Raw genomic sequence first — 15,724 nt, forward strand, 5'->3', positions numbered from 1 at the left:
CCCCTCCCTCCAGCCCGCGGAGCTTCCTCGCCGCGCAGAGGAGCGACCACGCGCCCCGCCCCCTCCCGGCCTGGCCAATGGGCGCCCGGGCCGCGCACTGTGTGGCCCCACCTCCGCCAGGGAAACTTGAAGCAGGAGTAAAGTTTGTACAGAGGCTGGAAGGACAAGAGCGGAGCTCCAAACAGGCAGCGCGAGAGGAAGATGAACGGCCCCAGGTCAGAGCCTCAGGCCGAGTGGACCTCAAGCCGCCCCCAGGGCGCCAAAAGCGGCCTCTGCTGCAGCCGCCAGCCCCGGTAGCCGCCTGCGCTGCCTTGGGCTGGGAAGGAAGGCGGCCGGAGCCGGGTATCGAGGCTCGGTGCCACCTGCGCGTGCGGCAGTACACCTGAGCGCCGTCCGTCCGCGGACGAGACCCGCGGGCTTCGCAAAGCTTGTATCGTCTTTGAAGAAACGAAGGAAAGGAGAAAGAAAAAAAAAATCCAAGATCAGGCTTCACTGACCCATTTCGCTGTCCTTCTGGTTCTCCAAGTTTTTGAAAGCTGACCACTCTGACCCCTTTTCCGGAGAATTGGCAGCCACCGAGAGCAGGCTCTGAGAAGGCAAAGGCTTGGTAAGCTCCACACTGAGCGGGGCAAGGCTGAGGGCAGGGTGAAGGCGTGTCCAAGATATCCGAGGCTTGACCCTGGGGGCTTACGTGGCTGCCACCTCCGCGGCTACCACAGGTGAGATAGGGTTGGAGGCACTGGGCAGAGTGGTGGGCGCGCGCCCCTTGAGCCGAGCCAGGAAGGGAAGAGCGCGCTCTCCAAATTATCTTCCGTAACCTGGTTTCAGTGACTTTTATTGACTCAGAATCTGTCGGGAAAACGAGCAAAACACTTTTCCCTTGAGATAAGTCTTGTTCATCTTGGCAGTGGATGAGTTGGCTTGGGGGGAGGAGGACAGAATGGCAGTACCAACGTATAAATATTAATGCCAGTAGAGTGGTGCTGCTGGCAGGACGTATCCGGAGCCTGGAGATTTCGGTAGCCGCAGTTGGTAAGTGGCTACAATCCGCAGTGTAGGATCGAGTTGCTCCCCTGGTCTCATCAGCATATTCTCTTGGGCGCGGGTCTGACACCTTTGTGCAAGTGGTAATTTCCGCTCACCGCGTCTTTGTGTCTCTCCTACCAACCGCAGACCCAGCCTCGCACTCCAAGGCAGTGTACCGCCGGCCGCCACCATGGCCACCCCTGGAAGCAATGCATCCGCCCTGACCTCCGACCGACTGAACAGCCCAGTGACCATCCCGGCGGTGATGTTCATCTTCGGGGTGGTGGGCAACCTGGTGGCCATCGTGGTGCTGTGCAAGTCGCGCAAAGAGCAGAAGGAGACGACTTTCTACACGTTGGTATGCGGGTTGGCGGTCACCGACCTGCTGGGCACGTTGCTGGTGAGCCCGGTGACCATCGCCACATACATGAAGGGCCAGTGGCCCGGGGGCCCCGCGCTGTGCGAGTACAGCACCTTCATCCTGCTCTTCTTCGGCCTCTCGGGGCTCAGCATCATCTGTGCCATGAGTATCGAGCGCTACCTGGCCATCAACCACGCCTACTTCTACAGCCACTACGTGGACAAGCGGCTGGCAGGCCTCACGCTCTTCGCGGTCTACGCGTCCAACGTGCTCTTTTGCGCGCTGCCCAACATGGGCCTCGGCAGCTCGCGGCTGCAGTACCCGGACACCTGGTGCTTCATCGACTGGACCACCAATGTGACGGCGCACGCCGCCTTCTCCTACATGTACGCGGGCTTCAGTTCCTTCCTCATTCTCGCCACCGTGCTCTGCAACGTGCTCGTGTGCGGCGCGCTGCTCCGCATGCACCGTCAGTTCATGCGCCGCACCTCGCTGGGCACCGAGCAGCACCACGCGGCGGCCGCCGCCGAGGTCCAAGCCGCCTGCCGGGGCTCCTCGGCCGCCGCCTCCCCCGCCCTGCCGCGCCTCAGCGACTTTCGCCGCCGCCGGAGCTTCCGCCGCATCGCGGGCGCCGAGATCCAGATGGTCATCTTACTCATCGCCACCTCCCTAGTGGTGCTGATCTGCTCCATCCCGCTTGTGGTGAGTGGCTGGGGCCAGGGCTCCACTCGGCCCTTTTCCTGCATCCACCTCCCTCCTCCATCTCCCGCTCCCTCCTCTCCCTGTCATTGCTCGGCCACCAACGCGTCTCCTCCAGGTCGGGGCTGGATCTGCACGCCTTGCTTCTCAGCGCAGGCCCGACCTCCGCGTCGCTCAAGAGATGCAGCAGGTGCTTTTCCCCTACATCGCCGTTTCCTTCTCTCTCTCTGTCTCTCTGTCTCTCTCTTCTCGGGACAGCCCCTACCCCTTGCTGCCTGACACTGGTCTTGAGCCTTCCGGGAACACCCGCCGCACTCTGTCAGATGCAGAGGGGAAACCGTTGTAGTGTGACTTAGCTCCGTCCTCTGCACTGTCTAGGGCAGAATCTGAAACGTCAGGGGTGGTGATCTCTTTGGTGTACACTCCTTACAATAGTGGGGTTTTTAGTGTTTTGATTTATGTCGGGTTTTTTGGTAGCTTATGTAGAATTTTAGAGCTAGAAGGGATATTGGTTGCATTTTGGTCTAGTCTAACTCCTTCACTTTACACAGGGATTGACTTTCTTAAAATAATCCAGCAGAGCTAGTCTATCAAGCTGAACTCCCTGCTCCTTACCATGCTGGGAAGCACATCGCAGTGCACATGTGGCCCTACACAGGCATGGTCCAGACCCGGGTTCCGTCATTCTCTCTAGGCGCCAGGAAAGCAAGGTTTCTCAGGGGGCATATTAAGGGCAGTCTGATGTACATGAGGTATTGAATTCGAATCCTCAGCTGTGAGAGGTACAGTGCCTTTCTAGAGAAATGGAGTTTTAGAGATGGTCGTCTTATTTATTGCCAAGCCAAAGCCTTGCAGCTTGAAATGAACCTCAGACCCTTCTGACTCCAAACCCTGCTTCTGTTATATTACGTCATGTCTCCCTCCTAGAACGCTTCTAATTTTGGCCTTCGCAGCAGTGTGTGTATTTGAGTTTTGGTACACTTTATTTTCAGGACACCACCTTCTTTAAAATTGCCTTTGGATTAACTTTCAAAATGTTTTAAAATGTCATAAGCTGGAAGGTTGAAAGCCTACCTAGTTCTCCTCTATTTGCCCTAGAAACCCATGGGCAGATGCACATACTACTGTATGTAGAGTTTCTCTTGAAAGCAACTAGTTCGGAGTTTTTCCATCTCTCAAAACACCTCATTCCTGGAAATTCTAAACTGTCAACTCAATAAAGTTTGGGTTTTTTTTATGCTGACTGGGAGCAAGAGAAAATAAATGTAACAGGTTATTATTCCTTCTTTTCCCTTATTAATGCTGTTCGGGGATCTTTAATATAAAAATATTATGTCTCTGGTAAAATTGACTGTAAATGGAAGGAACTTCGAGATGGCTGAGAGCCAGCATACAGTAGCTTCTTGCCAATTTGTATAAACAGAAGTAAATGTAATTGGCCAGAAGGGCCTTTAAACCATTGCAGGACCCAGTAAAATTTACAGAATTGTTTGAGCCACATAAATATATTTTACTGTCTGTAATGGCAACTCAGAATAAAGTGAGATTTTGGAAGAAACAACTCTGCTCCTGCTGGGGCTTCCTTCTGTGGCCTCTGCCTTATGTTTTACAGAACAGTAAATGCCAAAGTGAGTTGTTGTTGTTTGCAGAACTTGCACTTTAAGGAACTGAGGAATTAGAGCTAGAAGCTTAGCAACATGCACATACTTTTAAAATGTGTTTTGGTTGGAGATAAGCATGTGAAGCTGTTGATTACCCCACAGTCACAGATGAATCGTTTTCTTCAAGCCTCTTATGCGCTGAAATAGCAGATCTGACCCCATGGTGCAGAGCCATTTATCACAAAGCCTTTGACATTATTTGAGAAGTAAGAGGCAAGAAATGATAGGAGCTGTATTTGTGGTTTGCAAATTAACCACATTTTAACTAACAGGGACTATACTCTATATAAAGTCAGTATCAAGTAGTAGATATTAAGTCATTGTACCCTGAAAATTGACAATGGCTCAGCTGAGAAGTAATCACATGGACATAGCTTTGTAAGTAATAAGGAATCATACAAGTAATGGCAGCTTCAGTTTTTAGCCTTTAGTTTTGGCCACTAAAATCTAATTTCAGAATCAATTTAATTGTAAATTAATGATAAGAATGGTGTCATTGTACTACTCACCCAGCCACAGTTTAGCAATTACTGAAAGAATTAAAAGGGAAACATCCACAACTGTAGCCTTCCTTGGGTTACTTTTACAACTTTCTTGTTTTTTCATGTTTCTCTTATTCATATTGTAATTTAAGTTGAAAGTTTCTGAACTTTGACATTTAAAATTGTCAGATCTATCTTCAGTTCCAAGGAAACTAATGAAGCATCTCTTTTAACTTTATCAAATAAAGTTGGTCGCTAATCCTATCTGAGGCAAATCAAACCCTTCGAAACATTTAAAATGCTTTGGAAATAATAGAGCAAATACAGTTTATGTGCAGTTTAGCAAAGCTTGACTCGCAACATATAAGGAAAACAAGCAGTCACTGCAAAGGACCCACATTTTTTATCTTTTGGACACCAGGGAAGGAAAAACTACAGTGGCTCTTAGAGGGCAGTTGATATTGAATTTAGGATCAAAAGTAAATTTTAATTTGTTATCCAAAATCTATATGTTGCATAAATAGAACTTGGAATGGAAATTTGAGAAAGATTGGAAAATTAGTTGTGGATATATAAGGAACTGTGCTGAAGTTGCAAAATTTTCTAAAGCGAATCATAAACAATGAACAGAAAAGATGTAAATACAATGGACAGGGAACATGACAAGGTTTTGTGGGAAGGCGGTGGTTGTCATTTTGTCTATTCTATTTATAACCAGGCTCTGGTTTTTAAAATACAAGAGAAGCTAAAGAAAAGAAAGAATCTATGCTTAAGATAAATAAAAGGGATTGAATTCTTTAGAAATATGTGAGACAGCCTCCTAAGGTCCTGGTGTTAAATGCTGCAGGTGGATCAACATCTGGTGCCTAATTTTGCAGTTACTAATGTTACGATAATGATTATAATCCAATCTTTTGCCTCCGGGCTAAACAGTTACACTGTAGGATTTGAAAAGGCATTTCCCCCCCATGCACAGGCAAGCCATGGCAGTATTTATTGCTTACTCGTTTCTTTTATTTTCTTTCTTCTTCCTCTGAAGTAGCAAGCATTCATCTCTGTTAAGGGCAGAATGGCCAATTTGATTCCTCTTCTGCCTGGGTCTTCAGGAAAATAGCTTCCTGTGAGTGTTTGTCTCCTTACTATAAACTAGTTGTCTGCATAAAGACTTCATCAGCATCTGATCAGCAAAGGTTTATTAGAGCAGAGAAAGGCTGTGTAGATGTTTATTTACTGTAGGCAGACTGAAAGTGGAATCTTAAAACAACTGATGGGGTTTCAGATGAGTAAAAATCACATCTAGAGGTACATGAGGAATACCATTAATCCAGGCACTATTACAGCAGAACCTGAAGGATCTGATTATTTTTTTCAAATATATTTGGCTAAATTAAAAAATAGCAATGCCCCAAAGCAGATTTTTAGCCATAACATAAAATTGCAGACCCAGCAGTAGTAAGTACCTTGAAGACTGCAAAGCAGCACATAAAAGTAAGGTGTTTTCCCTGCATCTCCTCTGAGTCTCAAAAAAAGCTCTAGGCAGAAAGGAGGGCTGGCCAGTATCTTCACTCCTTCTGCACCTTGGATTCCTCAACAGCAGATGGAGACTATATCATGCTACTTCCTGGGTGGCTGTGGGTGAGTCCTAGTCTAATGTTCCTTTTGCCATGCTATGCTGACCTGTCAAGGCTAATAAGATATTTTTCCCCCAGAGCTGAAGTGATTCTTGCAGGCTCCTATTAGAATGTTGAAAGTTAGAGTTTAAAAAAACAAACACTACAGAAATAAATGTCCAATGTACAGACCTGACCTATAGAGACGAGGCAATTCGCCTGCAGTTAAACGGCCAGTTAGTGAGGCAGAGGGAAGGAGAACAGAGCTCTCACTCCACCACACAGCCAAGCACTCTCTCCACTCTCCTTTACTTAGAGATTTTTTTTTGTCGCTAAATTAAAAAAAAAAAAAGTAAGCATTTCTAGTAACAGCTGTGTCAATTTTGGACTCTTCACAAGGCAGTTAGATAACTGAAAACACACTTCTTTTATGTGCTCAGAACAGAACAAGGAGCACACACACACAAATCCATTTACAGGTTCTTGTCATTTGTTGGAAAACATTTCTACCTCGACAGTCAACTACCAAATCAGTCTAATCAAAATCTCAACATTCTTTTTCAATTAGACATTCCCCGCCAACAAGTTAATTCTTAAACAGCAAGTATGTGTTTTTGATACCGTGTCATTAACTATATACCCCAAAGCTACCTCTAAGCTGTGGTTTAAAAATTATTGGTATATTCCACAGTGGCTAAGCCTCCACATATTTGTACTAAGCCCTTTCATAATTTGCTCATAAATTCTTTACGGAGCAGAGCCAGGATGTGAACAGAACGTGGGCATTTATCTTTACAACATGTAGCCTCCCTTATAGCTTTCCTGTCATCACATCTAATTTTGAATTTATCATCTTTTCTCCAAGTTATGTTCCAATGCTCCTGAATCCTAATGTCTAGTCATCTTTGAGAAGTTTAGAATATTGTCGTGTATGCCAATTTTAACAATAAGCCACAGGCGCAAATCTGCAGCTACTGAAAAATAGACTAACTTTTAAAATTGCAAGAGACTGTAAGTGTTGTTTGTATTCAGTGAATTCTTTTAAGGTGTTCCCCCGCCCGCCTCCGACTCAGAGGTTCCGTTTTCTCAGCAGCACACTCTTCCAAAACTGAAAACTGCCTGAACATGTTTATTTGTGTAACAAGAGCCCATTGGACACGAATTGCAGAAAAGTGCTTTCCCCTCCCTACATGACACTGAAGTCCTGCTGTGGATGGTCCCATCTTAATCTGGGGTTTCCCCCCTTTCGGCAGAGCAAATCAAGTAGCCTTTAAAGTGAGGCAGAGATGGCTATATTTTTTTCAAACCTTATGAAGTGCGTGGGCATTTTGTTCTTTTTTGCCTTCTTTTTCTCTACTTCAAGTCTCCATTGAGAACATGCTGCCAAGGAAAACTCTTTCATCTTTTTTTCAAAAGATTTGACCAACTTTTGAGAATGTTTTTACCTGCATTTGGAATGTTGCTTTTCAAACTCATGTTTATGCTACCCCGTGATCTCTCCTTTCCTGAGAAGACATTAAATGACCAGGTTCAGTAGCTTGTATTAATTGTAAGCACCCCCCAACCATGGAACTCTGAAATAAGGCTCTTTCATTCCCTTAACAGTAGTCAGAATTAATTACTGCTGAACATGAAGTGAGCCACAAAGATGATTCTTTCCTTGCCTCTTGTCACCTTTGATTATGAAAGTCCATTATTAATTTTTTTTTACAATACTCTGACTTTTCTGAAAGGTCATGGGAATTTAAAAATTGAATGGTAACTCCTAATATTACATTCCCTTAAATAGCTACAAATTTCATTCCTTCTATATCCATTTCAGCTGTTCAAAATTCTTCCTCCTCTCAGTAGTAACCATGTTTCCCTAGAGGAAGCGGTGGGAGAAACTAGCAACAAAACATTTCTATGTTAAAAATTTGAAAAATGCAAAGTTTAGAATTAACCAAGATTCTGTTCTGAAAGAGGGTCTTGGAGGTGGCTGGGCAAAACGCTTTTTCTTTTTTTAAATTTTATTTATTTATTTTTGGCTGCGTTGGGTCTTCGTTTCTGTGCGAGGGCTTTCTCTAGTTGTGGCAAGCGGGGGCCACTCTTCATCGCGGTGCGCGGGCCTCTCACTGTCGCGGCCTCTCTTGTTGCGGAGCACAGGCTCCAGACGCGCAGGCTCAGAAGTTGTGGCGCACGGGCCTAGTTGCTCCGCGGCATGTGGGAACTTCCCTAGACCAGGGCTCGAACCCGTGTGCCCTGCATCGGCAGGCAGATTCTCAACCACTGCGCCACCAGGGAAGCCCGCAAAACGCTTCTTAAGCGGCCTGTGGGACCAAAAACGCCCAAGTGGAGCAACACTGCCACCTAGAGGTTGGAAGTCTCAAATTCGCACAAATCCTGCCTTCGGTTTTTCACTGGAGGCTACTACACACCAGGGAGGGCCTGATGCTAACAGATTTAAATCTATCCTTTCTTTTACCCTTAGGAACCTACTGTGTGAGAGCAAAATATAGATCTCATGCTTTTTACCAATAATTCCCTTTTCAGGAAATAATTCTTAAACAGAAAGCCAGCTGGCCTTAAAACAGAAAAAGCAACATGGAAGTCATCTGGAGACCTGGGGCCCAGACCAAAATCGCCCACCAACAGCATGGGGGATCTAAATAAGGTTCTCAAAACGTCCAGGTTTCTGTAACACTTCATCTAAGAAAAGGTCCGTAGACCTGAGGGAATCTCGGTGCCCAGGCGCCGCTGAGAACCTCAATAAAGAGTATGGTGGGAGGAAACCAAGATGCTTTGTTTCACTGGTTTTTGAAAGGATAGAAAATCAGTCATCCTTTGTCTTGATAGTATCATTTATCCAAACATGGTTTCTAATAGTATTTTAAGAGTAGTCCTCATATACTGCTGTTCATTCTAGTTCAGTTTTTATTTAGCTCTCTTCCAGAGATCAAGGTAATAATTTCATCTTAGAGCCATTTGACTGCATTATTCTATGAGATTTGCAGGACTGCAGTTGCTTATTCAAAACATTTAGCACCAGATGTGTTTTAAATTCAGAACTTCTTGGTTTTTAGAAGAGTAATTTAGTAATATACTAAATGTATAAATGTGTAAAATGTAATATCCCCATCAGAACTGAAACAGGACCTCTGGAGCAAAACATAGGAATATTCACATTAAGTGGAATAAATAAAATTATAAATCACCTCATGGTCTAGTCAGTTCAGGTTTTACGACCAAAAACAAAACAAAACAAATGAATAACAAAACAGTAACAACTTCTTGATAAAGGATTATAAGCCTGTGGTTGATTGAGGTCTAAACTCCAGTGTAGGAAGAAACAGAAATGCAGTTACACCTCACTGATCTATAGCATCATCTAGAAATAAGTTGCATATAAGTTGAGTTTTGCAGATTAATGAAATTTATTTACACATTTTAGACTTTTTTATCCAATTTGTTATAAATCTTTCTAAAATATCCCTATTCTTTCTTAGTGACTCATACACCATGAATATTAATTATTATACTGTATGGCAAAGTGGCAATGTCATCAACTCTTATTAGAGATATTTGTCCCTAATTAAATGGCTCCAGCTATGCTTTTACGAGTTCTTTCTTTTTTTTATGGTTTTTAATGCATCCTCCTTGGCTGTGAGACTCACTTCTTACTTCTCCCTAACCTTAAATAATTACTGAAGGCAATAATAATTATCAAATAATTACTAAAGACAGACAGATGGCAGTTATCTTAAAACCACTATTTTTATATGAATTACAGTAAGATTTTTATAAAAAAGATCCTGGTGGGGGCTTCCCTGGTGGCGCAGTGGTTGAGAGTCCGCCTGCCGATGCAGGGGACACGGGTTCGTGCCCCGGTCTGGGCAGATCCCACATGCCGCGGAGCGGCTGGGCCCGTGAGCCATGACCGCTGAGCCTGCGCGTCCGGAGCCTGTGTTCCGCAACGGGAGAGGCCACAACAGTGGGAGGCCCGCGCCCCGCAAAAAAAAAAAAAAAAAGATCCTGGTGGAATTAGAAGTAAGACCCAGACATCATCATCATCATCATCATCATCATCCTTCTTTAAGAGAAAAATTCTGGGTTTTTTTTTCATATATATATATATAATATATATATATATACATATATACATATATATATATACACACACACATATATTTATTGAGATATAATTGATATATAATGTTTGTTTCAGCTGCACAGCATAAGGATTCAACATTTTATATATATATATATAATATATATATATACATATATACATATATATATATACACACACACACATATATTTATTGAGATATAATTGATATATAATGTTTGTTTCAGGTGCACAGCATAAGGATTCAACATTTTTATATATTGCAAAATAATCACCACAATAAGTCTAATTAACATCTATCCCCACACATAATTACAAGATGTTTTTCTTATGATGAGAGCTTCTAAGATCTGCTCTTCAGGAGTAAATGTGAAAGTGTACATTTAACGAGTACCTTTTTTTTTTTTTTTTTGCGGTACGTGGGCCTCTCACTGCTGTGGCCTCTCCCGTTGCGGAGCACAGTCTCCGGACGCGCAGGCTCAGCGGCCATGGGTCATGGGCCCAGCCGCTCCGCGGCATGTGGGATCTTCCCGGACCGGGGCACGAACCCGTGTCCCCTGCATCGGCAGGCGGACTCTCAACCACTGCGCCACCAGGGAAGCCCTACGAGTACCTTTCTGAAGCAGACTCACAGGTACAGAGAACAAACTAGTGTTTACTAGTGGGGAGAGGGAAGGGGGAGGAGCAACAAAGGGGTAGGGGATTAAGAGGTACAAGCTATTAGGTATTAAATAAGGTACAAGAATATATTGTACAACACAGGGAAAACAGCCAATATTGTATAATAACTATAAATGGAGTAAAACCTTTAAAAATTGTGAATCACTGTATTGTACACCTGTAATTTACATAACATTGTACATCAACTGTACTTCAATTTTTTAAAAAGAAAAAAACAAGTGCTTTTACCTCTAAGGAATAAAATGATAGTCTTCCTTAAGTTTACACAAATTCATACTCTTTTCATTGAGTCATTTGAAGTTCCCAGAAGTTGGCATATCATTTCATTCTTCCATGACTTTGCACATAGAATTACTCCACTTAAAATGCTATCTCTGGGCTTCCCTGGTGGCACAGTGGTTGAGAATCCGCCTGCCAATGCAGGGGACACGGGTTCGAGCCCTGGTCCAGGAAGATCCCACATGCCACAGAGCAACTAAGTCCGTGCGCCACAACTACTGAGCCTGTGCTCTAGAGCCCACGTGCCACAACTACTGAGCCCACGTGCCACAACTACTGAAGTGCGCGCATCTAGAGCCCGTGCTCTGCAACAAGAGAAGCCACCACAATGAGAAGCCTGCGCACTGCAACGGAAGAGTAGCCCCCGCTCGCTGCAACTAGAGAAAGCCCGTGCGCAGCAACAAAGACCCAACGCAGCCAAAAATAAATAAAATAAAATGCTATGTCCTTCCTTCTAAATTCAGCAAACTCCCACTCATCCATCAAAACTCAGTCCAAGCTCCTCTCCCACAGGAAGCATCTTCTGATGCCCTCCCCTCCAGGTCTGGGTTAGCTGTGCCCCCTATAAATGCCTCTCATCATTTACCCCCAGCAATAGTTGATCTACCTTACTGTTTTGCACGCTGGAGGTTACTCTCTGCCTTCAAGTGTTGTTTGGTCTTTAATGCAACTTTTTGTGCCCAGAACCTATCACAATGCCTAACACACAATAAAGGCTTACTATTAAATGATTAAATGCATGAAAGAATATGAGTAAATAAGTGATTACGGTAAAAGCAAAAACGTTTAACTGTCAAAAATAAGACTCCACAACAGCAAAAAGGTTGTTAAGGTCTCCTTGTGTTTACTTCATTCATGCCATCCTGGCCTGTGCTGGGCTGGCAGCGTGCCCCTTCCCTTGAATAGCTCAAACTGCACTAGAATGACTTGTCATAGCTGTGGGGCTGTCCAGAGTGCTCTTGGCTGTTTACTGGCTCAAATGCTCCACAGACACAAAGGAGGGATGGATTCCCTGAGTGGCAGTTGTTGAGCAAAACTATAGTTCCCAGGCAGCAGGGAGCCAGTGAAGGTTTAGCAGCCAAGTAGCATAATCAGATCTGCATTTTAGAAATAATCTCCTGGTGGTAGTTTGGAGGATGGATTGGAAAGAACAGAAATCAGAGGTAGGAAAGCTAGTTTGGTGGTTGATGCAGTTATCCAGGTGAGGAATGCAGTTAGAGGGAAAAAAGGGGAAAGGTTTTCTTTTTTTCTTCTTTTCATTTATTGTATTTATTTATTTATTGACATATAGTTAGCTTATAGAAAAGATTTTTGAAGGAAGAGTTGATAACACTAGATGATTATTATAACTGGGGAACAGATTCATATAGAGAAAATAAAAACTATTCTCTGGTCATTCTAGATGGTAATAGATTCAGATATTGGTTTAAAAGTTTCCAGGCTATTCTTTCTAGATCCTAAAATAAATTTCTGGGCTTTTCTGTGATTAGATGATTAGTTGACTTCCAAAATAAGTTTCATTTAAATATATACAAAGCCAACTGGCATAAAGGAAATCAGTGCCTATTGGGGGAAAAAAGATACTTCATTAGAATTACAAAAACTTGAAAGCACTCACATAAATGAAGTTAATAAAATTCTTCTCCAGGGAACTTCATGCATATGTTACCTGTACACATATTGCATTCTTTTATACCATCTTTGATCTTGGGAAGATATTCATAAGGTAGTTACAAATATACTAAAGTTACACTGACTTGAAACATAAATGTTAATCGGTGGTTTTTCTGAAGCTAATTGTGTATGCTGCTCTTTTCCTGGCACTTATTAACAGAAAAGAGGGCAGCTACCTAATGTTACTAAGTTAGACGTTGCATAAAAATGTTTCTCCCAGTTGCTTAATGATAAACACTAAATGTGGGCATCTCATTTACACAGGTGCGGGTGTTCATCAACCAATTATATCAGCCAAATTTGGAGCGAGTTATCAGCAAAAACCCAGATTTGCAGGCAATCCGAATTGCTGCTGTGAACCCCATCCTGGATCCCTGGATATACATCCTCCTGCGGAAGACAGTGCTCAGTAAAGCGATAGAGAAGATCAAATGCCTCTTCTGCCGCATCGGGGGTTCGCGCAGAGAGCGTTCGGGGCAGCACTGCTCAGACAGTAGAAGGACATCCTCTGCCATGTCAGGCCACTCTCGCTCCTTTCTCTCCCGGGAGCTGAAGGAGGTCAGCAGCACGTCTCAGACCCTCCTTTACATGCCAGACCTCAGTGAAAACGGCCTTGGAGGCAGGAATTTGCTTCCGGGTGTGCCTGGCATGGGCCTGACCCAAACAGACAGCACATCACTTAGGACTCTGCGAATATCAGAAACCTCAGACTCCTCACAGGGGCAGGACTCAGAGAGTGTCTTACTGGTGGACGAGGTTGGTGGGAGTGGCAGGGCTGGACCTGCCCCAAAGGGGAGCTCCCTGCAAGTCACATTTCCCAATGAAACACTGAACTTATCAGAAAAATGTATATAGTAGTGAAGGAAAGAAATACAGCACTATTTCTGGAAGCTTCTAAGACCCTGTGCAATAGACACATAAATGAACTGTTTAGCCGTGCTCAGAAGGGCCCTCTTCATTCTACAATGCACATTAAAGAATATCCTGGCTTTTGAGCACTTTTCAAACAATCACGTTGATTCCTATGGGTCCCGAGGTCTGAAGCACATTGGTTGCCACCTCGCTATGATACAGGATTTCGGTTACAACTTGATGGCTGGGAAGATGTACCCTCAGTTTTTCTACTTGATAGGAGGATGGCATAAGTTTGCTATTTTCATAACGTCAAGAGCTTTATATCTGGCACACAGCAGAAGGCCAGGTACAGAAGGGCTCTATTCCAATAAACTAGGAGGACTATCTTATGGATGATTTAAGTGTCTCACTAAAGCATGAAATGTGAATTTTATTGTTGTAAATATGATTTAAGGTATTTAAAGTATTGTCTTCTCTGTGAGAAGGTTTATTGTTAATACAAGGTATAATAAAATTATGGTAACCCCTCTCCCCCTAGTATAACCAGCTGAAGTTGCAGATGTTAGATATTTTTCATAACCAAGTTCAGGCTATGGTGTTGAAAATTCACAGTGAGAGTCATATCTATAAAAAAGAAAAATTTTTAAAAGAAAGAGTTTAGCACTATTAAAGGAATAAAGCAAAATACTATTTAAGACACGAAAATTACAGGCCAAAATATTAAAGTTCTTTCTAAGCTATGTGTAATACATAGTGAAAAACGTTTAGTGATGCTGCATGCATTTATCCAGAAAACTGATTTCAGGAGAACCTAACACGCTGATAATAAATATTTTGTACTTCTGTCCTCTTTAGCTGGTACTTTTTAAAATGTAACAAATTTTAAAAAGTGTTTAATAAGTAACCCATAATTGAAGTGTATAATATAAAAATAAAAAGCCTAAGCAGCTTGTTTGTTTTCCCCCCAGAAGTGTGCATAGTTTTACTTTCCTAAGGAATGATCTAGAATATTCTTTAAAATTTAAGAGAAAGGCAGACTGCACCATGAAGGGCTTTACTTGGAGGCGTGGAAGGATTGGTTAAATTAGCCTTTCACAGATGATGTCACAACAGAAGGGGTACAGAAATTGGGCATGTAAAGGTCATCTTCTAAAAGTTTTGTGCTAACGCCCAGTAATGCTGTACACATATTCTTTGAGAAGGACCTTCTCAAAGAAATATTAAGCATGTTTTGTTGCTTAAAATGTTTTTGTGAATTGCTTGGTTGTAAGTAAATTGAGCCTGATAGTGATGTGGTTTTAAGCAGTTGTACCAACTGAAATTATTTTGGAGATTATAATAAATAAATACACTCCGTCTGAGTTCCATATCATCAGTTTTGGAAAACTTGTGTGATTTTTGTGTGTTTGTTTCAGGTCATCTTTCATCTTTTTAAATTGAAATATTTAAAATTTTTTATTTTACAATGATGTCGAAGGTAAAGTTACAAGAATAGCACAGAGCCTTGGATCCACTTAATGAAGATGGGCACTTAGAAACCAAGATCTGGGTGCGAAGTGTACTCAAAATTACCAGTCTGTATGGATAGTAGGGGAGACAGTATTATGCTTAACTTGCTACATGTAAAGGATCCAAATATTTAATATTAAAACATTAGCATAAGCTTGTGACCCTTCCTAGTTGTTAATTCTCTAGATCAGTGCTTTTCAAACTTTAGCATGCATCACAGTCAACTGCAAGTCTTGTGAAAACACGAAGTTTCTGATTCAGTAGGTCTGGGGTATATCCTAGGTGATGCGAACGCTGCCAGTATTAGAACACACTGAGTAGCAACAAACCCCAGGAGTGAGGTTATGATTATTTTTTTGCGATTTTTTTAGAGAGATTTTTGGATGATATCAGAAAAGCAAGACTGTCATCTTCACAGTCCTGAAGGCTTAGTGATTTTCGGCTGAGGGAGGGCTACCTCAGAAAAGGAGATCTGGCTCTTCCTGTTTTACTGTGCTAACCAATGAATAAGAAACAATGTTTTCAGAGAATATTTTACTTGTGAGAGAAGCTTTTGTTTTTCTTCCATGTATATGGACAATGAGACAACATCTAAATTTATGTATAAATGAATATGTATATTCATCACCCATGTTCATGGAGGAAAAACAAAGCCTCATTCAGAAGTTAGTATTACTAATAGTCAAGGCGTAATCTCACTCATCCTTTACTTCAGGTTCACCACCCAGAATGCTGATTCTGGCTTATTCTTTTTTTGTTTTTATTGGAATAAAACTCAC

The 15,724-nt window shown here is 42.8% G+C and overlaps 1 protein-coding gene across 3 annotated transcripts; it reads left to right on the top strand.

Annotated features, from left to right (window-relative positions):
- The first annotated feature begins 114 nt into the window (after positions 1-114).
- PTGER4 (prostaglandin E receptor 4) lies at positions 115-14,817 on the top strand. 3 transcript variants are annotated; one of them, XM_028492876.2, is made up of 3 exons: positions 115-719; positions 1,174-2,089; positions 12,846-14,817. In XM_028492876.2, the coding sequence occupies exons 2-3, from the start codon at positions 1,217-1,219 to the stop codon at positions 13,434-13,436; spliced, it is 1,464 nt and encodes a 487-aa protein (XP_028348677.1). In that variant the 5' UTR covers positions 115-719; positions 1,174-1,216; the 3' UTR covers positions 13,437-14,817. The 3 variants fall into 3 exon arrangements, with proteins under 3 accessions (XP_028348677.1, XP_054942507.1, XP_007112037.1); XM_055086532.1 differs by having other exon boundaries at positions 115-607; positions 1,174-2,276; positions 12,846-13,109; XM_007111975.4 differs by having other exon boundaries at positions 116-607.
- The last annotated feature ends 907 nt before the right edge of the window (positions 14,818-15,724 follow it).

Source organism: Physeter macrocephalus, chromosome 8 (genome assembly GCF_002837175.3).
Source record: "Physeter macrocephalus isolate SW-GA chromosome 8, ASM283717v5, whole genome shotgun sequence".
Taxonomy (NCBI): Eukaryota; Metazoa; Chordata; class Mammalia; order Artiodactyla; family Physeteridae; genus Physeter; species Physeter macrocephalus.

What these genes read in the sequence shown, in the direction of transcription:
- PTGER4 (XM_028492876.2), top strand. Translation starts at nt 1,217, where the DNA reads ATGGCCACCCCTGGAAGCAATGCATCCGCCCTGACCTCCGACCGACTG. An exon ending in TCTGCTCCATCCCGCTTGTG is followed by an intron (nt 2,090 to 12,845) that starts GTGAGTGGCTGG and finishes TCATTTACACAG; the next exon opens with GTGCGGGTGTTCATCAACCA.